At 41.1% G+C, this 27542-nt stretch overlaps 1 protein-coding gene across 2 annotated transcripts in view; it reads right to left on the bottom strand.

Annotated features, from left to right (window-relative positions):
* Nucleotides 1-27542, bottom strand: part of RAB6A (RAB6A, member RAS oncogene family) — a 45612-nt gene that overhangs the window by 6860 nt on the left and 11210 nt on the right. Inside the window, exons 2-6 of one of the 2 annotated variants that reach the window (XM_049780448.1) lie at nucleotides 20902-20960; nucleotides 14841-14894; nucleotides 12338-12443; nucleotides 10059-10170; nucleotides 3251-3344 (exon numbers count right to left, since the gene is read on the bottom strand). In XM_049780448.1, coding sequence (XP_049636405.1) covers nucleotides 3251-3344; nucleotides 10059-10170; nucleotides 12338-12443; nucleotides 14841-14894; nucleotides 20902-20960 — 425 coding nt within the window. Of the gene's footprint in view, nucleotides 1-3250; nucleotides 3345-10058; nucleotides 10171-12165; nucleotides 12272-12337; nucleotides 12444-14840; nucleotides 14895-20901; nucleotides 20961-27542 lie in introns of both variants that reach the window. The other variant, XM_049780447.1, reaches the window with a different exon arrangement.

Here is a 27542-nt window from a genome sequence, read left to right as displayed (position 1 = left end):
CCATATGGGATGCCAGGATTTGAACCACCAACCTTCTGCATGCAAGGCAAACACCCTGCCTCCATGCTATTTCTCAGCCCCATGAGACTAGAATTTTTCTTATTATTTTATTAGATTTAGGACCAAGTAAGACCTGGGGGGAAACATGTAGCTATCCTTCCTACTAGTCTGCTGTAAGATTTAGTGAGATATAAGAATACTATGTTTGGTGTTTACCTCAATATTTAACCAAAATTTGCTATTAGACTTAAAATTGCAGAATTTTTAGCTTAAATTATTGCTGGTACTATAGACACTGTACATGTGTAGCACTGTAAATTATCATTATTTACCTATTAATGTAAAATGAATTACATAAGGGAAGGATAATTATCAATAATCAAACAATACTATTTACATAAGTAAAACACATTTGGGCTGACATATGAATGCTGTTTAAAAAACATGGGGGGGGGGGGACGACAGAGTGATAGCATAGCGGAAGGGCATTTGCCTTGCACACGGACGACATGGGAGGAACCTGGGTTTGATCTCCAGCACATATGATCCCCCAAGCCTGCAAGGAGCAATTTCTTTTCTTTTTTTGATTTTTGGGCCACACCCGGTGGTACTCAGGGGTTACTCCTGGCTGTCTGCTCAGAAACAGCTCCTGGCAGGCACGGGGGGCCATATGGGACACTGGGATTTGAACCAACCACCTTAGGTCCTGGATCGGCTGCTTGCAAGGCAAACGCTGCTGTGCTATCTCTCTGGGCCCTCAAGTAGCAATTTCTGAAAGCAGAGCTAGGAATAACTGAGTGTTGCAGGGTGTGGCCCAAAAACAAACAAACAAAACAAAACCAGATCAGATAAAAAAAACCTAGATTCAAGAATTTTACAATGACAACAAACCTGTTAACTGCAAACAAAAATAAATACAATGTACAAAAGCAAAATGAATACAGAAATAGGTTATATAACTTTGGGAAGAGTGTTCTCTCCCTTAAAAACTGTTTATAAATAGCTCTTTTCTTTTTTGGGCCATACCTGGTGATCCTGGCAGGTTTAGAGATCATCTGGGTCACTGGTGACTGAGCTCAGATCAGCCATGTGCAAGGCAAGCATCTTTAACCGCTGTACTCTCTTCTCCTGGATATTTACTTATTTATGGGGTATCTGGGCTACTTCTGACTTCTCCCTTAGGTATTCCTACTACATTAAAAGCCTGTACTCCAGCCCTCTGAGTTATTTCTCTGGCTGTTAATCCCTTTTAAAACCTTAGAATGCTTTTAAACAGCCAGGAGGGAGGGAGGGAGAGGGAGAGAGGGAGAGAGGGAGGGAGAGAGGGAGAGAGAGGAAGGGAGAGGGAGGGAGAGGGAGGGAGAGGGAGGGAGAGAGAGGGAGAGAGAGAGAGAGGGAGAGAGAGGGATAAAGAGGGAGAGAGAGGGAGAGAGAGAGTGCGCTGGCAGGCATGGGGGACCATATGGGGCGCCGGGATTCGAACCAATGACCTTCTGCATTAAAGGCAAACGCCTTACCTCCATGCTATCTCTCCGACCCCAGCCAGAACTTTTTATGTAAGAATACATAAATTCTTTTCATGTAAGAATACAATGTTACAAAATAGATTCTATTTACTTGGTTTTGGGTCTCATCTGGCAGTGCTCATAGATCAGAGCTCTATGCTCAGGAATCATTCCTGGCAGGGCTGGGGAGCATATGGGATACTGGGGATTGAATTCTGATTGGTCATGTGCGAACACCCTAACTGCTATACTACTTCTCTAAACCTAATTTTTCTTCTTATTTTTTTTGGCTGTGCTGAGGATTTAACTAAGAAACTTTTCATAAAGGCAGCAAATGTCTATTAAAATGTAATCAAGTAACTAATTATGTTGTATCCAGACAGAATATATAGAAAAACATTTCACAGAAAATTGGTCAAAAATGTTCCCCCACTAACATCAACTAAAAATATCTATTTAGTAATGCATCTGATTAAATATAGTAACTGTGGGAATAATCTAATAGTTGACAATATAGATATCTAACCTTGTACCCAGAAATTCATCTTGTAATCATACTACTTAATTTTGGCCTCAATGATTTTATAATATACTCATTTAAACAAAATACAGAGTCAATATATCCCTCATTTCTGCAGAAATGAGGGAAAGGAAAGAAATAACAAATGAACATTAAGATGATAAAACAATATGTATTAAGAATGTTTAGGGGGCCCGGAGAGATAGCACAGTGGTGTTTGCCTTGCAAGCAGCCGATCCAGGACCTGGTTGGTTCGAATCCTGGTGTCCCATATGGTCCCCCGTGCCTGCCAGGAGCTATTTCTGAGCAGACAGCCAGGAGTAACCCTTGAGCATCGCCGGGTGTGGCCCAAAAACAAAAACAAAAACAAAAAAAAAAGAATGTTTAGGGGGGCCGGAGAGATAGCATGAAGGTAAGGCATTTGCCTTTCATGCAGAAGGTCGATGGTTTGAATCCCAGCATCCATATGGTCCCCTGTGCCTGCCAGGGGCCATTTCTGAGCATAGAGCCAGGAATAACCCCTGAGCGCTGCTAGGTGTGACCCAAAACAAAACAAAAAAGAATATTAGGGGCCAGAGAGATGGCATGGAGGTAAGGCGTTTGCTTTGCATGCAGAAGGACAATGGTTCAAATTCCAGCATCCCATATGGTCCCCCGAGCTTGCCGGGGGCGATTTCTGAGCGTAGAGCCAGGAGTAGCCCCTGAGCGCTGCTGGGTATGACCCAAAAACAAAAAAAAAAAAATCAAGAATGTTTAGATATTCTAGAAAGAATGGAGCCACAAAATATATAAACGATTAGGATGAAGCTCTACACATGGGAGGTTATACTTGGAAAGAAAAAGGAACTTAATTCAAACAAAAAGGAAGTCATTGAAACAGTTTGTGTTTAATATTCTGTCAATTTTATTTTATTTTGTTGGTTTTGGGGACATACCTGGGGCAGAGCTCAGGGTTTATTTCTGGCTCTGGGGGTGTTATGGGATGCTGGAGATTGAACCCAGGTCGAAAATACATATTTAAGACACTACTCTAGGTCAGGATTATCGCCCAGCATACCTGATCACTATAAGGTGGGGCCCCCAAACAAAAGTGGTTAAAAAAATTAGACACCAGCAATTTATTAATGACAAAGTAAGTAGAATATACTTTCATGGTAAGCAAAATATCATTCCAGACATTAAATACTTTTCTTTTATCAGAGTCTAATGTTAAACCCCCACTTACCTGTTTTACATTGTACCCAGCTTTTGCACTAGTTTCAATAAACATAACATTTAGCTCTTTGGCTTTCCTTTCTCCCTCCTCAATGGACACTTGCCTATAGAAAAATAAACAAAATCTTATTTTTGAAAAATATTTTAATGAATAAAAAGATTCTGAAAATTTTCTTCAATATGACTGTGATTATAAGGTTCAATTAGTTTTAAAATTCATTATAATGCAATACACCCTAAATTTGTTTACATTTTGTGTATGTGGTATCAGAGATCAAACCCAGAATCTCACAAGTGAGGAATACACTCTATTTTGGTTTGGAGTCATATCCGGACAGTGCTCAGGAGACTTATGTCACATTAGAGATCAAACTAGAGTTGGTTATGTGCAAGGCCAATTATCTCTCTGGCTCCTAACTAGGTAATTTACTTTGGCAGGGGGGTGGGGTGGACACACCTGGCTATGCTGAAGGTTTACTTTTGTCTTTGTACTGGAGATAGAACCTGAGTTGGGACATATGAAAGGCAAGTGCCCTACCTACTATACTATCACTATGGTCCTAAAAATGTCTCAAACCTTTTTTTTGGTGGGGTTGGGGGACCCACACCCAGAAGTGCTAAGGGTTTACTCATGGCTCTGCATTCAGATCACTTCTGGAGAAGCTTGAGGAATGAATGGGGTACCAGGGATCAAATCCAGGTGAGCTGTGTGCAAGCATATATCCTCCCTACTGTACAATTACTCTAGTCCAACTAGGATAGAAATTTTTATTTTAATTTATATTTTTTTGATTTTGGGCCACACCTGGTGGTGCTCGGGTTACTCCTGGTTCTGCATTCAGAAATCGCTCCTGACAGACTTGGGGGACCATATGGAATCGAACCCAGGTTTGTTCTGAATTGGCTGCGTGCAAGGCAAACGCCCTACCCGCTGTGCTATCTCTCCAGCCCCCAACTAGGTTGTTTTTTGTTATTTTTTTCTTTAACTTTTTTTTTTTTTTTTTTTTTTTTTGTGGTTTTTGGGTCACACCCGGCAGTGCTCAGGGGCCACTCCTGGCTCCATGCTCAGAAATTGCTCCCGGCAGGCACGGGGGACCATATGGGACGCCGGGATTCGAACCGATGACCTTCTGCATGAAAGGCAAACGCCTTACCTCCATGCTATCTCTCCGGCCCCATCTTTAACTTTTTTGGGTCACACCTGGTGATGCTCAGGGTTACTCCTGGCTCTGTGCTCAGAAATCACCCTGGCTTGGGGGACCATATGGGAAGCAGGGGGATCGAACCGCGGTCCATCCTAGGTTAGTGTGTGCAAGGCAAACGATCTGCTACCTGTGCCACCACTCCAGCCAACAAACTAGGTAATTTTTGAGAGGATTTTTTTGAGGGGCCTCACACATATGAGGCCTCACACATACAAGGCAAAGACTCTACACCTGAGCTACAACCCCAGCTTTAAGAGTTTTTGTTTGTTCTTTTTTTTTTGTTTTTGGGCCACACCCGGTGACGCTCAGGGGTTACTCCTGACTATGTGCTCAGAAATCGCTCCTGGCTTGGGGGACCATATGAGAGGCCAAGGGATTGAACCACGGTCCATCCTAGGCTAGCGTGAACAAGACAGATGCCTTACCCCTTGAGCCACTGCTCTGGCCCCAGCTTTAAGAGTTTTTAAAAAATGTTTTACTTTACATTGCCTGACATTATCCTGAGAACTTTTTTTTTTTGGGGGGGGGGGACCAGAAATTGTAGTGTGTGTGTGGGGGGCAAAGTGATAGCACAGCAGTAGGGTGTTTGCCTTGCATGCCGCTGACCAACGACTAACTCGGGTTCGATCCCTGGCATCCCACATGGTCCCTTAAGCCAGGAGTGATCCCTGAGCACCACTGGGTGTGGCCCAAAAACCAAAACCAAAACAAAACAAACAAGAATTTTGGTTTTTGAGCCAAATCTGGCATGCTCAGGGATTAGTTCTTGTAGGCTTGGAGGACCAGATGTAGTGCTTGGGACCAAATCTGGGTTGGCACATGCTAGCAAGTACCTGTTATACACTATCACTCTGGCCCCTAAAAACTCGTTTTTAAAAAAAACCTTTAAAAACTTATAAAACATTTTTTAAATGTTTTATTTAAGTAGTATGATTATAGTTGCATTACAGTCACAAACAGAACACCCCCCTTCACCAGTGTAGCATCCCCCACTCCCCCCCTTCCCATCCCCTGCCTGCCTACAAATGCAGTCTTCATGCTCACACTGGCCAGCTCCACAGACTCATTCTTTTCTTAGAAGGTATGTAAATCGGGGCCGGAGAGATAGCATGGAGGTAAGGAGTTTGCCTTTCATGCAGAGGGATGGTGCTTCAAATCCCGGCATCCCATATGGTCCCCTATGCCTGCCTGCCTGTCAGGGGTAATTTCTGAGTGTAGAACAGGAGTAACCCCTGAGCACTGCCGGGTGTGACCCAAAAACCAAAAACCAAAAACCAAAAAAAAAAAAAAAAAAAAAAAAAAAAAGAAGAAGAAGAAGATATGTAAATCATGGAGCTGGAACGATGGAGCAGTGGTAGGGCATTTGCCTACCAGCTGACCCAGGATGAGCTGCAGTTCAATCCCCCCGCATCCCATATAGTCCCCTAAGCCAGGAATGATTTCTGAGCACATAGCCAGGAGTAACCCTGAGTGTCACCGGGTGTGCCCCCCAAAAGATATGTAAATCAAGGCATGAAAATTCATATGTGCATGGGCCCACACAGCAGAAAGCTGGCAAACTCGCAAGGAGATGGCAAGCTAAGATCCCGCCTTGCCAAGCCATGCCTGCTACATCCGTCACCCAGAACCACCATTTTGCCTATAGGCCTGCCTCACCACTCCTCTACAGTTCTCCAGTTCTCTTCAAACATCAATCTGACTAAACTTTAGGTACACCGCTATTTTGGCTAAAATCATCAGGACAATTTTGGAGTGCAGGCGCCCTCCCTCTGTCCTCCTTCTGGGAGGCTTGGCAGCTGAGAACACGCTCCATAAAAGCCACAGTGTTAGTAATAGTGCTTTGAATTCCTAGACAATTTTATTTGTTTGAATGCTGTCATCCCTATAGGAACACACTAATTTAAAAGAATGGACAGACAGCTAACAACAAGAGCTTACTAAATCTTCTGTCATTGTATTATGAGTTCATTGGAAATAATCTTCACAAATTAGCTTGTCACTTCTTTTGTCATTTAAAAAAAATTATCTTTTGGGTTTTGGGCCACACCAAGTGGTGCTCAGGGGTTACTCCTTGCTCTTCATTAGAAATCACTCTGGGGCCCAGAGAGATAGCACAGCGGCATTTGCCTTGCAAGCAGCCGATCCAGGACCAAAGGTGGTTGGTTCGAATCCCGGTGTCCCATATGGTCCCCCGTGCCTGCCAGGAGCTATTTCTGAGCAGACAGCCAGGAGTAACCCCTGAGCACCACCGGGTGTGCCCCCCCCCCCAAAAAAAAGAAATCACTCCTGGCAGGCTTGGGATGTCAAGGATCGAATCTGGATTGGCTGTGTGTAAGGCAAACACCCTATGCACTGTGCTATTGCTCCAACCTGCCTTTTTTTGGGGGGTGGGGGGGTCACACCCAGCGACACTCAGGGGTTACTCCAGACTCTGCACTCCGAAATCGCTCCTGGCTGGTACAGGGGACCATATGGGATGCCAGAATTTGAACCACCATTCGTCCTGGACCGGTTGCCCTGGACCGGTTGCGTGTAAGGCAAATGCCCTACCACTGTGCTCTCTCTTCAGCCCCTTCAGCCAGCTTTTTTATTTATCTTCTTTCTTCTCTTCCTTTTTCTTTTTTCAAATAACTTTGTTCTCACTTAATATGGAAACAAATGTCTTATGGCCAACAATGTCAACTATGTGATGCAATTTCTTTAAATAAGATTATAAAAAAGCCCATCAGGGCCCGGAGAGATAGCACAGCAGTGTTTGCCTTGCAAGCAGCCGATCCAGAACCTAAGGTGGTTGGTTCGAATCCCGGTGTCCCATATGGTCCCCCATGCCTGCCAGGAGCTATTTCTGAGCAGGTAGCCAGGAGTAACCCCTGAGCACCGCTGGGTGTGGCCCCAAAACCAAAAACCAAAAAAAAAAAAAAGCCCATCAACTTAATAGTGGTTCAAAAAGAGAGTGTATGCTTTCTAGGTTTGATTCTTGTTTCTGCACAGTTCCCAAAGAACCACCAAGAGTTACTCCCAATTACTGAGCAAAGTGAATCTTTAGAGTACAATCAAATGTGATCCAAAATAAAACCAAGGGGATGGAGCAATAGCACAAACAAACCAAGTAATAGCACAACAGGTAGGGCATTTGCTTTGGAGGCTGTCGGACCATGTTCCACCTCCAAGCACTGGCACGAATAATTCCTGAGTGCAGAGTTAAGAATAATTCCTTAACATTGCCAGGTGTGGCCCAAATACAAAACAAAAAAATAATTTAAGCCTCTTACTTCCATATACTTCTTTTGGAAAAAAAAGTAAGGCTCACATACTTATACATTTAATGAATAAATGGTGATAATGTGGCAAAAATATAAAGAAAAAAGGAAATTTTTATTTTTTTGTTTTTGGGCCACACCTTGTGGTGCTCGGGGTTACTCCTGGCTCGCACTCAGGAATCATTCCAGGCAAACTCAGGGGACCATATGGGATGCCAGGGTTCAAACCTGGGTTAGCTGTGTGAAGGCACTGTGCTATCACTTCAGTTTTGAAAAAATAGTTTCTAAAGTAACAAATACTAAAAATTCATTAAACAAAAATTAAGGTGCTTCTAGGTTTTGCATATACAACTGAAATATTAAATAAAACAGCAGATGCTTATTAAATATCCATTTAGAAGAATAGGGCAACAAAGTAAAACAACTTAGATATATGATATTTCTACTTAAAAGAGAGGGGAAGATAGTTCAACTGGTTGGAGCATATGCTTTGTAGGAGGCCCTGGTTTGATTCCCAGCACCACTGGAGTGACATTTTCTACTTTCCAATACAGAACCAGAACCTGAGTTCCTAATACCAAGCAGACAACCAGGGAGATATCTACAGAATTTCTATTGGGATAACATATTCTTATTCCATAAGATCTTCACATTTTCATATTACAGGCAAATAAAAATAGTAAAGTACTTTTATATTGGGTAACCAATGCCCAACAATATAAAAACAAAGAAAATAATTGGGGGGGGGGGGAGTTGGGTCACACCTGGTGGTGCTCAGGGGTTACTCCTGTCTCTGTGCTCAGAAATTGCTCCTGGTAGGCTCAGTGGACCATATGGGATGCCGGGAATCAAACTAGAGTCCTTCTGGGGTTGGATGCGTGCGAGGCAAACGCCCTACTGCTGTGCTATTGCTTCGGCCCCTTGAATTAAATTTAAGTTAGGGGGGCTGGAGCAATAGTTCAGCAGATACAGTGCTTGCCTTGAACACAACCAACCTGGTTGAATTCTTGGTAATCCATACATATGGTCACCAAAGCCCACCAGAAGAAAACCCTGAGCTCAGAGCCAGGAGTAAGCCCCAAGCACAGAGAGTATGGCCCCCAAAAAACAAATAAAGTTAGGAACTTTTTGTCCTGGGATTGCCAACTGAAACTGAGCTACCTCGGGCAAAAAAAAACCAAAACAAACAAACAAAAAAAATCCCACAACCCAAACAGTTTTACAAGTATGAAATAATGCCTCCTTCCCACCTCATCCTTTTCTTCCAGAGAAATAACTACTACTAGATATACTGGTGAAGGGAACGGGGATAGGTGAGCAAGGGTGAAACCATAGAATCAAGGGGATTGTACCAGGAACTCCTGATTGTAAAGCATGGGAACTAGTCCTTTGAACTATCTCTGGTCCATACTGGATTTCTTGACTTTTTTTTTTTTAATTTTTTTTTTTTTTTGGTTTTTGGTTTTTGGGTCACACCCGGCGGCGCTCAGGGGTTACTCCTGGCTGTCTGCTCAGAAATAGCTCCTGGCAGGCACGGGGGACCATATGGGACACCGGGATTCGAACCAGCCACCTTTGGTCCTGGATCGTCTGCTTGCAAGGCAAACGCCGCTGTGCTATATCTCTCCGGGCCCATTTCTTGACATTTTAACAACAGAAGCTCATTACTTGAATTTCAGTAACCAACTCATGAATAAGCAAATAATAAAACAGCAAAGCATCTACTATGAAGAAAAATGATGAAGTCTATTTAAAACAGAAAGAATATAAAAAAGATCACTTAGGAATGCTAAAAGCAGATATTCTGGCCATGGGATCTACAGTGAATGCTAATATATTTTGCATCCTGTGACTTGAATATGGCTTTGCTCATTTGGCTAAGGTATCACAATCAAGCTATTCAGTTCAACTGCACAGTCTGGCCCAATCATACAATTAAAGGAAAGAAAAGAAAAAGCTACACCACTGAATTATAATGAATCGTTTTACGATTTCCAAGAATGTGCATTTATAAATTATAAATAATTTAAAAGATAAAATATTACCAAACTTTTCTTAAGAGAATTTGCTCATATTAATAAGATCTCTAAAACTGGAGATCAGTTATCAGTTTCATATGTAAACAAACTTGCACAGGAGTTATTTACACATGGGCTCACAAAGAACAAGAGTTCCCTTTAAGGACTGACTTTAATGTCATTTATACTTCAGGTTCCCACACTAAAGAAAAGAAAGACATAAACACAAAGGATTAAACACATCTCTTTTCAGAATTCTCCAGTAACGAAACAGAATAGGCTGCTTAATGAAAGTATGAATTATTCTACATACACTATACAAAATCACTCCATACCTCTTGTCAGCAAGATCTGTTTTATTTCCTACTAGCATGATGATAACATCACTTCCTCTTTCTGTTCTTACATCATCAATCCATTTTGTAGTTTGCTGGAATGAGTTAACATCTGGTGTAGGAGAGTTGACACAAAAATTAGAGTTATTACAAAAGCCATCCCAAGTGACAGATACCCTCCCCCCCAAAAAGCCCTGAAAATCAGAAGGGGTAAGCACATTAGGATTCACTTTTAATGTGCCCACAACATAACTCCATTTTATCTGCCAGTGATCTTTAGATCTTTGTTTACAAGTCAGAATAGTAAAATTCTGAAAGTTTCTTTTATAATAGTTAAAATTTTTTGGACCTGGGTCCCGAGATACAGTACAGTGGGCAGGGCATTGCAAACAGCTCGATCCCTGGTCTCCAAATGGTCCTGAGACCTTCGAGGAGTGATCCCTGAGTACCGAGTTAAGAACAAGTCACCACTGATGAGCACCACTGATGACCCCCGCTCAAATAACTGGAGTAGGGGAGAGGAGCAGGATACAGGGCCCAAGGATATGGCTCAGTGATAAAGAACATGCTCTACATGCTTGAGACGAGGTTTGGCCCCTGCACTGCAGGAAAAAATATATTTCTAGTAGTATATGACTAAATAAATGCATAATACTGTAATTAAAAAAAAACAAAATAAACCTTCTAGAATGTAAGAACAACTAAGGCAGATAATATGGTGTCACATTGCCAAAATGCTTTTTTGATTACTAACACATACCAACATAAAGAAAGCATGTCCAAAAGTATGTCAGCCAGTAAGTCCCAATACATTCAGAAAATTTGTAAAGCCTTTAAAAAAGCTTTTAACATCATTGAGTTTGCATGGCTTATTCAGTTTGTGATCACTTTAACTTGAAGTTTATTAATTCAATGCATCAGAACAACTTGTAACAAAAATGCATCTTTTTAGTGCTAGATTCTGAGTACTCCAATATTTCATGTAAAGCTTAAAAAAACCCAAAGCACTAATATTTTAATCATATGTGAAAATTTTAAAAATAAAAACATACCAGATTTCACTTAATTTTGGTTAAAGCAAGCACAAACATTTAAAGCTGCAAAACTTGTCAACACACAATAATGAACATACAATTTTAACAAGCAGCAACCCAAAGTAAAGCCTCAGGAAAGAAAGACTGCAAATAACACCTAGCCCTCCCACATAAAACTCTTCATGTAAACTTCTTAAAATTCTGTTGTAATCATTGCTAAGTAGGTATAACTTCTTTTAAGCAGTAAAATCTTGATTTACTCATATTTATAAACTGTTGTATAGGATCATGTTTAATACTGTCTAATACATGTCAAACCAATTTACAAAGTATTAAAATCACAGAGCATTTTATTGTCAGTTAATGCTCCATAGAAACTTATATAGTTAATGTCAAAGACATACACAAATTTTTAGGAAAAAGAAAAAGACCAATACTTGTTTTTAGCCTCTCACTTAAAAGTTTAAGACAATTAAAATATAATTTGTTAGCAAAAGTCAGAATTCAGGTGACTTAAATAAAAATGATTAATAGAAAACTAGACACTAATGTTTTCTCTGCCTTTCGTTATATAAATAAAATGGCTGGAAGAGAAAAGCAGAGAAAAGTTGGCTAGCAGAGCCTTGGATAGCCTCAACAGAAGCTTTAGAAGATTTTAATGCAAGAGACTTAAATGCAGATTATTTTAGAGAAATAAAGTGAAATGAAAAAGAAAACCTTCTCCCAATCATAATCATGGTGTACCTTAGGAGTAACAGGCTACCAAAACAGCTTTGAGACAACTCATAATTAGACCCCAAGGAAAATATCCAGGGCAAATAAACAAACAAACAAAAAACCCTCAAAACAAATCCACAATAAAAAACAAAAGCAAACCCCAGAAAACTGGCACTGAATAAAGTATATGGATACAAGCACCAAAGAAAATATTGACCTAGCCCACCTGGAATAAGGTTTTTAACGATAAAACTCATTTTTTACATGCCAGTATGGAAAACAAGCACAAGACAAGAACATGCATGCAGCTAAGCTAAAGATTGAAAGATTAGAAATGTGTAATTCCCCCCACTCACTTGTGATATCATAAACAACAACTGCAACAGTGGAGTCACGAATGTAGCTAGGAATCAAGCTCCTGAACCGCTCTTGACCTGCTGTGTCCCATAATTGCAACCGTACCTAACAACAAAATCAGTCAAACAAGCAAGAAAAATAAGAAAGGTCAACCCATTGCAAAATACCTACTTGTAATATCGTAAACTACTACGGCTGCAGCAGAATCACGGATGTAACTGGGAATGAGGCTACGGAAACGTTCCTGACCCGCAGTATCCCACAGCTGCAACCTGATCTGTGGGATGGGAAAAAATAAATAAAAAAAAAACCAAACTCATACTAAAAAGAAAAAAGAAATAATGTTTTTAAAAGGGAGAAGTACAGGAAGGGGGTAAAAAGGAGATTCATGCAAAAGGTTGCAAGGATGTATGAGATCAAAATAACATAAAACCTTCCTTTCTCAAAAGAGAGTAATATTAAAAAATGTCCTTGTGATTGTACACGACTTAAAAATAGCTTTGGGAATGATTTCACAGGCTCAGAAATATACCTTCTTTATTCTCCATCCCTATAAACCTCTTTGAATCCTGTATCTTCCAGATAGCAAAAACAAACTGCTAAAATTCAAATTCAAATAAAAAGACAAAACAAATGCCAATGTGCTGCCAAGGCTATGAAAATAAACAATTAATGCTTCTTTCAAAGCCTCTCTGAAGTTAAAATGTGTCTCTTTCCTACTGAGTTCGAAACACTTTAAAATTAGGTTTGTGACTACTGTGCTTATACTTTGCCCACACATTTCTACTAAAAAAAACTATAATTTAACAAGATGGTAAAATATCTTTTTGCAAGCTACATAAAACTTTCTTATTTTCTCATATCTACTGTAGAGATTCTTTTAAAAAAAAAAAGCTGAAAATAAATATCAAATTCTTTTACCATTACAAAGCAGTTTCAAAGTTTTCCACATTTTGGAGCCGGTGAGGTGGTGCTAGAGGTAAGATGTCTGCCAAGGAAGGACCGCTGTTCGATCCCCTGGCGTCCCATATGGTCCCCCCAAGCCAGGGGCAATTTCTGAGTGCTTAGCCAGGAGTAACTCCTGAGCATCAGATGGGTTTGGCCCGAAAAACCAAAAAAAAAAACAAACAAAAAAATAAAGTTCTTCACATTTTAAGAAATAGAATGCTATATAACAACATACAGAAGAAAATGTATATAATACTAAAACCAAACAGCATTAGTGACGAATGGTTCTTATTTATTGGTACTTTTTTTTTTTTTTTTTTTTGGTTTTTGGTTTTTGGGTCACACCTGGCAGCACTCAGGGGATACTCCTGGCTCTATGTTCAGAAATCACTCCTGGCAGGCTCGGGGGACCATATGGGACTCCGGGATTTGAACCACCGACCTTCTGCATGCAAGGCAAACACTTTACCTCCATGCTATCTCTTTGGCCCATTGGTACATTTTCCCCCCTCCCCGCCTTGGTACATATTTTTAAGTAGGGCATTCAACAGTTACTTTTTTTTTTTTTTTTTTTTTTTTTTTTTGGTTTTTTTGGGCCACACCCAGCAGTGCTCAGGGGTTACTCCTGGCTGTCTGCTCAGAAATAGCTCCTGGCAGGCATGGGGGACCATATGGGACACTGGGATTCGAACCAACCACCTTTTGTCCTGGATCAGCTGCTTGCAAGGCAAACGCTGCTGAGGGCTGCTCCAGGCCCTCAATAGTTACTTTTTAAGGTGACAAGAATTTCTTCAAAGACAGAGTACTGGAATACAGAACTTACACTGTACTTAAAGGAAGCATTCCTAAGGATAGAAGATGATCCAACAAATACTATTTCTGGTCAGTCACATTTGTAAATATATTCTGATGCCTAAAACCTGGAAGTCCACAATTATGTAATATTTAAATAAAACCTCAGTAACTCAAGTAGAATTTCTCCCACTGCTACTCCTTTTTCATCTTTTTAAATTCTTCCCATCTAGAAGACTTTTAAAACATCTTTAGTGGCTCTAATTTCTTTATTTTATTTTTGTTGTTTGGGACCACACCCGGTGACGCTGAGGGGCTACTGCTGGCTATGCACTCAGAAATGGCTCCTGGCTTGGGGGACTACACAGGACATCGGGGATTAAACCCAGGTCCATCTTGGACAGCAGCAGCAGCATACAAGACAAGTGCCCTACCGCTGCACCATCACTCTGGCCCCCTAATTTCTTTATTTTAAAAAACTTGATGTTGATTTTGTTCAACAAGTATAGGGCCCATCAAGGTATTAGAAATAAAGTAACTGTTTTTCTTCTGAATTTCACTTGGGGAGAAGACATCAAAGTACTACCTAGGAGTCTGTAACAATTCTGCTGATGGCTTGACTAATTTTCCTAACTTTACCAAGTTATTTCTTTCCCCTTTTTTTTTGGGGGGGGGGGTCCACACCCAGAGTTACTCAGAGGTTACTTCTAGCTCTATGCTCAGAAGTCACTCTCGGCAGGCTCAGGGTACTATATGGGATGCCGGAATTAGAACCAGGGTCTGTTCTGTGTTGGCCATGTGCAAGGCAAACATTGTGCTATCGGTCCAGCCCCTTTACCAAGTATTTCTTAGGATAATATTGATTACAATTTTGATCACACTTTTTTTCCCTGGTACTTTTACAGAAAAATTTCACACCAAAATCATTACTCACTGTTCGATCCTCCAAGTACATTGTTTTTGATAAAAAGTCAATACCAATTGTTGCCTGTAAAAGAAAACAAAAGAAATTAAAAAATAGTAGTAACTTGGGGCCAGAGTGCTGGCACAAGCGGTAGGGCATCTGCCTTGTGCATGTTAGCCTAGGACGAACCTTGGTTCGATCCCCCCGCGTCCCATATGGTTTCCCCAAGCCAGAAGAGATTTCTGAGCGCATCAGGAGTAACCCGAGTATCAACAGGTGTGGCCCAAAAACCAAAAATAAACAAATAAATAAACAAATAAATAAATAAATAAATAAAAAGTAATAACTTAATGGTAGGATTCAGTTTAAGATTCAAATAGAAAAAAAAATTGCCATACACACATTTTTTTTGGTTGGTTTTTAGGGCAAACCTGGTGATGCTCAGTGATTACTCCCAGCTCTGTGCTTAGAAATCACTCCTGGCTCATAGACCATATGGGATGCTGGGGATGAACCCAGGTCCGTCCTGGGTCAGCCGCGTGCAATCAAACACTCTACTGCTGTGCTATAGCTACATACACCTTTTTTATTGTTTTTTTTTTTTTGGGGGGGGGGTCACACCCAGCAGTACTCAGGGGTTACTCCTGCTCTATGCTCAGAAATCGCTTCCTAGCAGGCTCAGGGGACCAAATGAGATGCCAGAATTTGAACCACCGTCCTTCTGCATGCAAGGCAAAAGCCCTACCTCCACGCTATCTCTCCGGTCCTCCTTTAAAAAAATTTTTTTTTTACTGATTTTTATGTATGTATGTATGTATGTATTTATTTGTTTGTTTCTGGGTCACACAGGTGATGCTCAGGGGAGGAGTTTGTGCGCTCAGAAACCACTCTTGGCTTGGGGGACCATATGGGACGCCAAGGGATCGAACCGAGGTCCATCCTTGGTTAGATGCGTGCAAGGCAAACACCTACTGCTTGCACCATCGCTCCAGCCCCTAAAATAATAGATTGGTTTGGATATTTTATTTGAAATGTCTTCATTCAAAATAGTACTTATTTGCCAATAACAATTTCACAAAAAAATTTTTTTTGGTGGTTTTTGGGTCACACCCGGCAGTGCTCAGGGGTTATTCCTGGCTCCAGGTTCAGAAATTGCTCCTGGTAGGCACGGGGGACCATATGGGACCCCGGGATTCGAACCGATGACCTCCTGCATGAAAGACAAACGCCTTACCTCCATGCTATCTCTCTGGCCCCAATTTCACAAAACCTTACAAGCATAAACTACTCTTCTGCACAACTATATAAATACTAGTTTGCAATCCATCTTGATGTCACATAGATAGCCAAAGGCCTTTAAGCATCGAGATTTTCTATATGAAATAGGATATTTTCAACATAAATTTGGCAAAAGAAAGCAAGTTTTCTCTGTACTAACCAATGATAATGTTTCCTTCCTTATACTTTATTGTGATCCAAATATATGTAAGATTTTGTTGCTTGACTGAAGTCCCTTGCTAGAAAATAGGAATCAGAAAATGAAAAGACTAGGACCATGTGACAAAGTTAAAGAGTTAAGGTGACTTAGGCAGACACGTGACCCTGGCAATATGGATTGAAAAAAAAGTCACTGTGTTTCCAAACCAAACCAGTTCAAAGGAATGGAAACCTCTGAGACACGGAAATTTATTTTAAAAAAGCAGAGACCCTGTGAGATGCACTAACGCCCAAGCAGCAGTGGAAACCCCGAAAGAAATTCCAAAGGTAGAAGCAAAGGTTCTGATAGGAACACTAAGGGAACCATCACAATCTTCCAGCTCTCCTCTCTGACACCCTAAAATCAGTCTTATTTACATAGAAAGCTCAAGTTTGGAGAAGTCAAAGCAATAGTACTATGGTAGGGTGCTTGCCCTGCACGTAATCGATCCCCAACATCCTATATGGTTCTCTAAGCCTGCTAGAATTCCTAACATCAGAGTCAAGAGTAACCTGAAGGTAGGAGTGATAGCACAACATTTGTTTTGCCTGCAGTTGACTTGGGTTTGATCCCCCAACAGACTATATGGTCCCTCAAGCCCACCAAAAGTCATCCCTAAGCGCATAGCCAGAAGTAAACTCTAACATCACCGAGTATGGCCCAACCTCTCTCCAAAAGCCCCAAGTGGGGGGAACTTGAAAAACTCAACTACTTTACAAGGACTGGTGCAATAGTACAAAGAGTAGGGTGCTTGCCTTGCAAGTATTTGGCCCAGGTTCAATCCCCCGGAACCCCTTAGGATTCCATGAGCCTGCCAGGGAGTGATCCCTATGCAGAGACAGGAGTAAGCCTTGAGCATAGGTGAGTGTGATCCTAAAACGAAAAGGTTTTGAAATTCAATCTGAGCACATCCCTTATCCTGGGAACATGCCTGTATCTCTTCTCAATTTGAGATGTATACTCTATTTTTGTTTGTTTGTTTTTGGGTCACACCCAGCAGTGCTCAGGGGTTACTCCTGAAATGGCTCCTAGCAGGCTCAGGGGACCATATGGGATGCCGGGATTTGAACCACCGTCCTTCTGCATGGAAGGCAAACGCCCTATACCTCCATGCTATCTCTCCAGCCCAAGACATACTCTTGGTTCTCTCCCCTTTGGAAAAGTCTGTGTTCCTCTGAATGTGTTATGTTCCTGTTTCTCTCCACTATTTCCCAAATAAACTTATCTTCACTGTTCATCTCTTTTTTTAAATTCCTTTCTGTGAGATGATGAATCTACGAACCTGAATGGAAGCAATGACTTCCTTTCCTTTAAAGCAGAAAGCAACTCATCACTTCAATCTCAGGCCATGCATCCCAGAGAAATCAGGAGGTGGGGACAAATTTCTGCACTATGAAAATCCAAGTGGAACTCAGATACAGCAAGATTTGGTGGGAAACAAACACCCACATCCTGGCAGGTGCCAGGAAAACTTCACCAGTCCTAAGACATTTAAGGTCTTTCACCTGGTTACAACGTAGGTTGAGTAAGAAAGCAATAGCAAAATCCCATAACCTTTAAGCAAAAAAACAGATTGTCTGGGAGATAGAGCTATAGCACAGCGGTAGTGCATTTGCCTTGCATGCAGCCACCTGGGGACGACCTGGGTTCAATTCCCAGCATCCCATATGGTCCCTCAAGCCTGCCAGGAGTGATTTCTGAGCTCAGAGCCAGGAGTAACCAACCCCTGTCATCACAAAACAGAACAAAACCCAATTGGCTGGAAGTAAAAATATTTTTGTTTTTGAATCACAAATGGAGATGCTTATGGGATACTCTGGCTCTACACTCAAAAATTACTCCTGGTGGTGCTCAAATGACCATATGGAATGCCAGGGATCAAACCCAGATCAACTGTGGGCAAGGCAAGCTGCCTACCATCTATCTCCTAAGTAAAAAGGTATTTTGTTGTTGTTGTTTTGTTTTGTTTTTGGGCCACACCGGGCGGTGCTCAGGGGTTACTCCTGGCTATCTGCTCAGAAATAGCTCCTGGCAGGCATGGGGGACCATATGGGCGCCGGGATTCGAACCAACCACCTTAGGTCCTGGGTCGGCTGCTTGAAAGGCAAACGCCGCTGTGCTATCTCTCCGGCCCCGTAAGAAGATATTTTTATATGAACAATGTTTTTATATGAACAATTTAACTACCTAAATGTTAAATGTTTAGAAAGAATCTAAGAAATAAGAGCTAAAGTTGTCAAGTTTTTTCTAATAAATAAATATAATCCCCTTTAAAATTTTTTTTCCAGTTTTTGGGCCACACCTGGTGAATCTCAGAGGTTACTCCTGGGGCACACAGGAATCCACATGGAATGCTAGGTCAGGCTTTGCAAGCACCTTACCTGCTGTAACTAGCTCTCCAGCCCCTAAATATAATCTTTTTGTGGGTAGGGCTCACACTTGTAGATCCTCGGCAATTACTCCTGGATCAGTCAGTGTGCCAAGAAATCACTCCTGGTGGATTCAGGTGACCATAGGAATGCTGGGGATCAAACTCAGGTTAGCTTCATGCAATATAAGTGCCTTACCTGTTGTACTATATCACTCCAGCCCAGTATAACCATTTTAATAGTGAAAGACAATGATCATAAAAAAAAAATACAATTTTGAGGGCTGGAGAGAGCACAGTGGTAGGGCGTTTGACTTGCATGCAGCCGACCCGGGATGGACCTGATTCGACTTCCAGCATCCCAGATGGTTCCGTAGCCTGCCAGGGACGATTTATGAGTGCAGTGGCCCCTAAGCGCCGCCGGGTGTGGCCCAAAGATCAATCAATCAATCAAATTAAAAAAATAAAAAAGATTTTCCCCAAGAAGGATTCACCTCCCATAGATTACAATTCTTTATAGATGTGAAGATATACACTGAAAAATTAAACAATTTCCTCCAAACCACCCAAATACTAAATGGTCTTAGATGTGAATAAAAGCCTTTTAACTTTTTTTTTTGGGGGGGGGCCAAACCTGGTGATGCTCAGGGGTTACTCCTGGCAATGCGCTCAGAAATCGCTCCTGGCTTGGGGAACCATTTGTAATGGTGGGGATCGAATCGCAGTCCGTCCTAGGCTAGTGCAGGCAAGGCAGACGCCTTACCGCTTGCGCCATCACTCCGGCCCCACCTTTTAACTTTTTTAGGGTTTCTAGAAAGGGGGCCTGGAAAAACAGTACTGGGGCAAATAAATGCCTTTCAATTAAATCCATAGTTAACAATCCCAAACACCTCTACCATAATCAGAGCCACCTCTCTAGCCTCCTCATTCTATAATCAGGTTACCAGACAACTAACAAAAGCCCTAGAGTCCTCAGAAATTACTCAAACTGACCATCTTAAACCTGCTTACCTAGAAACCCTAACCAGTGGTCCTCAAACTATGGCCCTCGGGCCACATATTGTATTTGTATCTGTTTTGTTTCTTCATTGCAAAATAAGATATATGCAGTGTGCATAAGAATTCGTTCATAAGTTTTGTTTTTACTATAGTCAGACCCTTCAATGGTCTGAGAGACAGTGAACTGGCCCCCTGTTAAAAAAGTTTGAGGACCCCGGGCCTAATCCTTTCACAGAAACTACAATAAAAGCTATGCACACATTTCTGTCTTTCAACCCTGCCTCCTGACCAGCCCCAGTGCTTCCCCAAATGCCTCTTCTTTCCACTGGCAAAGTATGACCTTCCATTTTGGGTTATGTGTGTATAATAAACTAAATTTGCTTTGACAATTATTTTCTAATCTATTGGACTCATCATACCTAAATTATAATTAAAAGTTTGGTATTTTTTTCCACCCTGAAAATGTGTTTTCAAAAAGTTATTTCTTGGTTTAGCTGGAGATAATACAGAGGGTAAAAAACTTGCCCTGAACATGCCCAACTGATCCTCAGTACCACATTTGGTCTCCAATGCCCCACCAAAAGTAATCTTTGGGCATCACTGGATGTGGCCTCCAACTCAAACAAACAAAAATGTTACTTCCATCTATTTATTTTCTTTATCCAGTTGTTTTTTTTTGGGGGGGAGGGGGCATGCCATGCCCAGCAGTACTCAAGGGTTACTCCTGGCTCTGCGCTCAGAAATCGCTCCTGGCAGACTCAGGGAACTATATGGGATGCTGGGGATTAAACCTGGGTCATCCTGGGTTGGACATGTGCAATGCCCTACCACTGTGCTATCACTATCACTCAGACCCCATGAGAAATGATCACTTTTGTCTCAAGTGGTATTAGTGATAATCCTCCAGGCTGTTTTTTTTGTTTGTTGATTTGGTTTTGGGTTTACTCCTGGCTCTACATTCAGGAATTACTATAGCACTGCTCAGGGACCATATCAATCCTGGTCCCCAGCACATATAAGGCAAGCAGCTTATTCATTGTCTACTATCTCCAGCCCCATTCAACAAACTTTGGAAGAAAAAATTAAAAAAATCAAATCAAATGAAAAGGTTGAGAAAGTTCTGTGAAAATCAGCTATACTTTGTACTAATATTGTATTTTACAGATTATAGAAAGTACATTAATGTCTATTGTGTATACATGGAATATTTTATGGTTTTAAATATTTTAAAACAAGAAAGATACTACCTGATAGGTGTTGTCAAAACTGTCATACATGAATCTTGTGATCAATGATGTCTTTCCAACTGGGGAAAAAAGAAAAATCACCAGTTAACACGTTATACTGAGATCTCAAGTAATTCTATTCTACTATTCTATATCTACAAGGACGCTCATAAAATATCTGCATTATATAAACAAAAAATAAAAACTGAATCCCTTCAACTTTGTTTAAATGACTTTCTTTAATAACAGATGGCTATCTCAAATAGAGAACAAAGGAAAGTGAAAAGCAAGAAAAACAAAAGTATAAGGGGCAACCCAACCATTCACTAACAGTTTATAAATAAATCACAGTACTTAAAATTTAAAAACAAAACCGAAAGAATTAGTTTTTTTAATAAAAATGATCTGCAGGGACCGGAGAGATAGTATAGAGCTAAGGCATTTGCCTTTCATGCAGAAGGACAGTGGTTCCAATCCCGGCATCCCATATGATCCCCTGTGCCTGCCGGGGGGCGACTTCTGAGCATGGAGCCAGATGTAACCCTGAGCGCTGCCCAAAAACTAAAAGAAAAAAACAAAAACAAAACAAAACAAAACAAAAACAAAAACCAAAAAAAAAAAAAAATGAGCAGGGCTCAAAAAGCTGGTGTGCATGCTGTGAGGCCCTGGTTTTGATCCCTAACACTGATTGGTCCCTCAAGCACCGCCAAGTTAGAAATAAAATATTATTACTTTATAAAGAATTTAAACAAACCATCACAACTGTGAGAATGATTATAATCAAAAGGTAAAGAAATAGCATTGGATGATGAAAATATGAAAGGAAAAAAGAAATCTTTGTATACTGTTGATAGAAACATAAATAGAGCTATTCCAGCAAACAATATAACAAGTTCTTAAAATTTTAAGAATAGATACACCCATGATCCAACTATCCCAATTTTGTGGGGTTACAAATATTACTTAGCCACTTATTTGAAGATATACACAATCTATCCTCCATATAAATCATAACATTATTCACAATAGTGCTGAAAACCTATTAAAGATGAATATGTACATAAGACTTTTAAAAAGCGAAACACTGTAAATCATAAAAGTATGACTTTACTTATGTGTAATACATTAAGAGAAAACCAACTCCATCACTGCTAGATTCAAACAGCACCATACCAGGTAGAAAGAGTATAACTGGGAATAGTAGTCCCCAGAGAACTGCTTGGGAGACAGCACCTCTCACACAAACACACACTGCGGGGAAAAAAAGAGCTGAATAAAACTAAATAAAACTTAAATTTTAGGCTTCAGGAATAGTGATTATAAAAAGGTAAGAGATTGGAGAGGGTTAAGGACTTTGCCTTGCATGTGGCCATGCTCAGTTTGAATCCTGATACCACAGATGGTCCTCTGAACATTGCCAGAAATGCCTGAGTAGAGTCAGAAATAAGCTCTAAGCACTGCAAAGTATGTCCCCTAAAATAACTAATAGAAGGGAAAGGAAAAATAGAATTGATAAATAGGATGAAAAGTGTAAAAAACAACTCTAGAGGAACAATAAAATCCAGAGCATATATTTGTCATCAAGCAGGCATGCAATGAAATAAAAATAAATATCTTAATCAGGGCTGAGGCAATAGCACAGCGAAGGGTGTTTGCCTTGCACCCGGCTGACCTGTATTAGATCCCCAGCATCGCATATGGTCTCCTGAAATGGCCAGAAATGATTTCTAAACACAGAGCCAGGAGTAATGCCTGAGCGCCACCAAGTGTAGCCCCAAAACAAAACAAAACAGAAATCATATTCTAATAATTAGGGCCGAAGGCTAGCATGGAGGTAAGGTATCTGCCTTGCATGCAGGTCGATGGTTCGAATCCTGGCATCCAATATGGTCCCCTGAGCCTGGCAGGAGAATTTCTGAGCGTAGAGCCAGGCGGGTGTGACCCAAAAACCAAAAAACCAAACAAAACATATTCTAATAATTAAAGGAAAATCAGACTTCAAAGATGACCTAGATGTTTAAGCAGAGTAAATATATTGTCTTAATTAATTATAATCTAGAACTTGAAGTCTTCACATTTTGTAAGTTCCAAACATAGAAAATGAGGACTATCTCCAGAGAAATAAAAAAAAAAAAAATAATAGGGAGCTGGAGAGATTGCATGGAGGTAGGGTGTTTGCCTTGCATGCAGAAGGAGTATGTAATTGTAAAAATATAGAATGTATTCATAATGAAGATATATAATGTTACAAATATAGGGGTTGGAGAGGTAGAGCATTTGCCTTGCATGCAGAAGGATGGTGGTTCAAATCCCAGTGTCCCATATGGTCCCCCGAACCTGCCAGGAGCGATTTCTGAGAATAGAGCCAGGACTAACCCCTGAGTGCTGCCAGGTGTGACCCAAAAACAAAAAACAAAAACAAAAACAAAAAAAAAGGAAAAAAGGACCAAATGTAAACTGTAAATAACTGAAGAAACAGTTTGACTCAGCAGTTGGAAAGAAATGACAGAAAAGAATCAATGTTAGAAATACATAGCGAGGCCGGAGTGGTGGTGCTAGAGGTAAGGTAGTTTGCCTTGCAAATGCTAGCCAAGGATGACCGCTGTTCGATCCCCTGGTGTCCCATATGGTCCCCCCAAGCCAGGTGCAATTTCTGCATAACGAGGAGTAACCCCTGAGCGTCAATGGGTATGGCCCAAAATAAAAAATAAAGAAATACATATTAATCCCGGCATCCCATATGGTCCCCTATCCCTGCTAGGAGTGATTTCTAAGCGCAAAGCCAATAGTAACCCAAGTGCCACCAGGTATGAACCAACCCCCCTCCCCAAAAATACCCAAATATATATCAGGTACTCTATCTAATACAGGTATAAATGAAATTTCAGAAGCATAAATGGGAAATTATAATGTAGAAATAATAAAAACTTCCCAAATATAGCAAAAGACAAGAACTTATCAGATCTTTTTCATGTAAGACACATGAAATGGCAAACTACTAAAAATATAAAGTCACAGAGAAAACCTTTAAAACAGGTAAACAAAAGATATTAAAATGTACATGAGGGGACATATAGTGAAGAGTGATAGAATACAAATATCAACTAAAACATAAGCAGAAAATAAAGTCACTTCCATAAATGTCTGGGTAATTTTTTCCTCAAAACCCATAAAACTCAAGGCTGGAGTGATAGCACAGAGGTAGGACGTTTGCCTTGCACATGGCCAACCCAGGATGGACCCGGATTCGATTCCCAGCATCCCACACGGTCCCCTGAGCCTGCTAGGAGTGATTTCTGAATACAGAACCAGGAGTGATCCCTGAGCGCTGCTGGGTTTAGCCCCAAAAACCCAAATAAATAAGTATTTTTAAAAACCCATAAAACTCAACTATGAATAACTTGGTAAATCACAATGCTTTAAATAAAAAATATTTAAATTATTTCCATTTTATAAATGTGGTATAAAACAAGTCTCAAAAAGGTTAAGAGTAAAAACTATAATAATGCATTCAGAGTAATATATAATTGTAAAATTATAGAATGTATTCATAATGAAGATATATAATGTTACAAATATAGGGCTGGAGAGATAGCATGGAGGTAAGGCATTTGCCTCTCATGCAGAAATTCGGTGGTTCGAATCCCGGCATCCCGTATGGTCCCCGCGAGCCTGCCAGGAGCGATTTCTGAGCATAGAGCCAGGAGTAACCCCTGAGCACTGCCGGTGTGACCCAAAAACAAAACAAAACATAAAAGCAGTGTTTCTCAATCTTCTGACTGTGGCCCCTTTCTGACTTTGTCTCAATTCCTTCCTGCCCACTAGAGCTAGTCTCATGCCATGCCCCTTATTTATGCAATTTCTCTTTTTAACTTTATTATTGATTGGTTTTGGGGCCACACCCAGCAGAGTTCAGGGGTCACTCCTGGCTCTGCACTCAGAAATTGCCCCTGGCAGGCTGGGGGACCACATGGGATGCAAGGAATCAATCGGGTACCTCCTGGGTCAGTTGCATGCAAGGCAAATGGCCTACTGCTGTGACCCTTATTTATACAATTTCCTTCCTCCCTCCTTTCTTTCCCCATGTTCAAAGGCAATGAAGGCATACTCCTGGTTTTGCAATCAAAGATCATTTCTGATGGTGCTTGAGAGACCAGAAAGGGTGCTAGGGATAAAACTTGGGACAGGCACATGCAAGGTAAGAACCCTATTCTCTAGATTCTCCCAGCCTTGTAGTTTTCATCTTTTTTTTTTTTTTGGGCCACACCCGGTGACGCTCAGCCAAAAGTGTCCAGTTTCCAAACCACTAGAGGTAAGATACCTTTTTTTTTTTTTTTTTTTTTGGTTTTTGGGTCACACCCAGTAGCGCTCAGGGGTTACTCCAGACTCTACACTCAGAAATCGCTCCTGGCAAGCTCAGGGGACCCTATGGGATGCCAGGAGTTGAATCACTGTCCTACTGCATCCTGCATGCAAGGCAAATGCTCTACCTCCATGCCATCTCTCCGGCCCATAGAGGTAAAATATTTTTTTAATTTATAAAGCATTCCAACATTCTCCAATATTCCTAAAATAAAATTTAAAATGAGGGTGGTTCAAGACCTTTACAATCACAGGATCTGAGTCTTCTTTCTAGGCTTATCATCTACCATTACAAAAAGAACTTTTGGGGGCCGGGCGGTAGCGCTGGAGGTAAGGTGCCTGCCTTGCCTGCGCTAGCCTAGGATGGACCGCGGTTTGATCCCCCGGCGTCCCATATGGTCCCCCAAGAAGCCAGGAGCAACTTCTGAGCGCATAGCCAGGAGTAACCCCTGAGCGTCACAGGGTGTGGCCCAAAAACCAAAAAAAAAAAAAAAAAAAAGAACTTTTATCGAATAATAATGAAAGATTACTAAGTTATGAGATTTTGTTCATGTAACTTATATTTGTAGAACTTATTTTTATATTGTAAACTTAAAATTTAGTATCTGATATGAAGGAAAGAAAAACTGAATTACCTTTCGAAATAATTATTATTTGGTTTTTGGGCCACACTCAGTGATGCTCAGGGATTACTACTGGCTCTGTGCTCAGAAATCATTCCTGGCTTGGGTGACTATATGGAACACTGGGGGATCGATCCCCAGTCCGTCCTAGGTTAGCTGCGTGCAAGGCAAACACCCTACCGCTGCACCACCGCTCCGGCCCCTCAAAATTATTTTCAACCTAAAAATGTATTTCTTCAATTTTTTAGATTGCATCAGGTATTACAATAAAGTCAATACCTAGGGCCCGGAGAGATAGCACAGCGGCGTTTGCCTTGCAAGCAGCTGATCCAGGACCAAAGGTGGTTGGTTCGAATCCCGGTGTCCCATATGGTCCCCGGTGCCTGCCAGGAGCTATTTCTGAGCAGACAGCCAGGAGTAACCCCTGAGCACTGCCGGGTGTGACCCAAAAACAAAAAAACAAAACAAACAAATAAAGTCAATACCTATCTTTGAATATATAAGGATACAAAAAGGAATTGAAAATAATCTGCCCACCCAAAGAAAAGCCTAAGAGAAAGTACAGACTAAATACTAGAGTTAAGACTTTACCAGCATTATTTTACTAAAACTTAAGCATAGAATTTTTTTTTAAATGGAGTCACCTCAAGATACATAGTTTACCATTTGCTTCCTTGGAAAGACCAAAGAATATAATTCATAGGAACACATTTAGAATAAAGCTCAGAAAATTAAGGTTTAAATCCCAGAAGACCAGTTATCATACTTTACTTATGTATTAATTTGTGTTTTGGATCATACTGACAGCACTCAGGGTGTTACTCAGAAATTAAAAATTAATTTCTCGGGGCCGGAGAGATAGCATGGAGGTAAGGCGTTTGCCTTTCATGCAGGAGGTCATTGGTTCGAATCCCGGCGTCCCTATGGTCCCATGTGCCTGCCAGGAGCAATTTCTGAGCCTGGAGCCAGGAATAACCCCTGAGCACTGCTGGGTGTGACCCAAAAACCACACACAAAAAAAAATTAATTTCTCAGGAGTCGAAGTAAAGCACAGTGGTAAAAATTAATTTCTTTCATTTTCTGGGGGGGGGGACGACACCCACTGACGCGCAGGGGTTACTCCTGGCTGAGCTCAGAAATTGCTCCTGGCCTAGGGGACCATATGGGATGCTGGGGATCAAATCAAAGTCTGTCCTGGATCGAATGCGTGCAAGGCAAACACCCTACACCACTATGCTATCACTCCAGCCCCAGAAATTAAATTTTTTTTTTTTTGATTTTTGGGTCACACCCGGCTGTGCTCATGAGTTCTTCCTGACTCTGCGCTCAGAAGTCGCTCCTGGCAGGCTCGGGATCATATGGGATGCCGGAATTCTTGGCCACGTGCAAGGCAAACGTTTGCCTTACCTCTGGTGCTATTGCTCCGACCCAGAAATTAATTTCTAATTAATTCTCAGCACTCAGAAATTACTCCTGGCAGGCACAGAGGCCATACTGGATTCCGGGGAAATCAAATGTGGGTCGGCTAACATGCAAGGCAAATGCCCTCCCTGCTGTGCTATCTATCACTCCAGCCTCTAATACATTTTTCATTGTATGTTTTTCTATAATTCAATAAAGTTTTCCCTTTAAATTTGTTTTGTTTTGGGGCCACACTTGGCGAACCTTAGGGAACCA

Source organism: Suncus etruscus, chromosome 9, assembly GCF_024139225.1.
Source record: "Suncus etruscus isolate mSunEtr1 chromosome 9, mSunEtr1.pri.cur, whole genome shotgun sequence".
In the NCBI taxonomy this organism is placed as follows: domain Eukaryota; kingdom Metazoa; phylum Chordata; class Mammalia; order Eulipotyphla; family Soricidae; genus Suncus; species Suncus etruscus.
The sequence above is the reverse complement of the archived record's forward strand: the minus strand, read 5'-3'. Positions and strand labels throughout refer to the sequence as shown.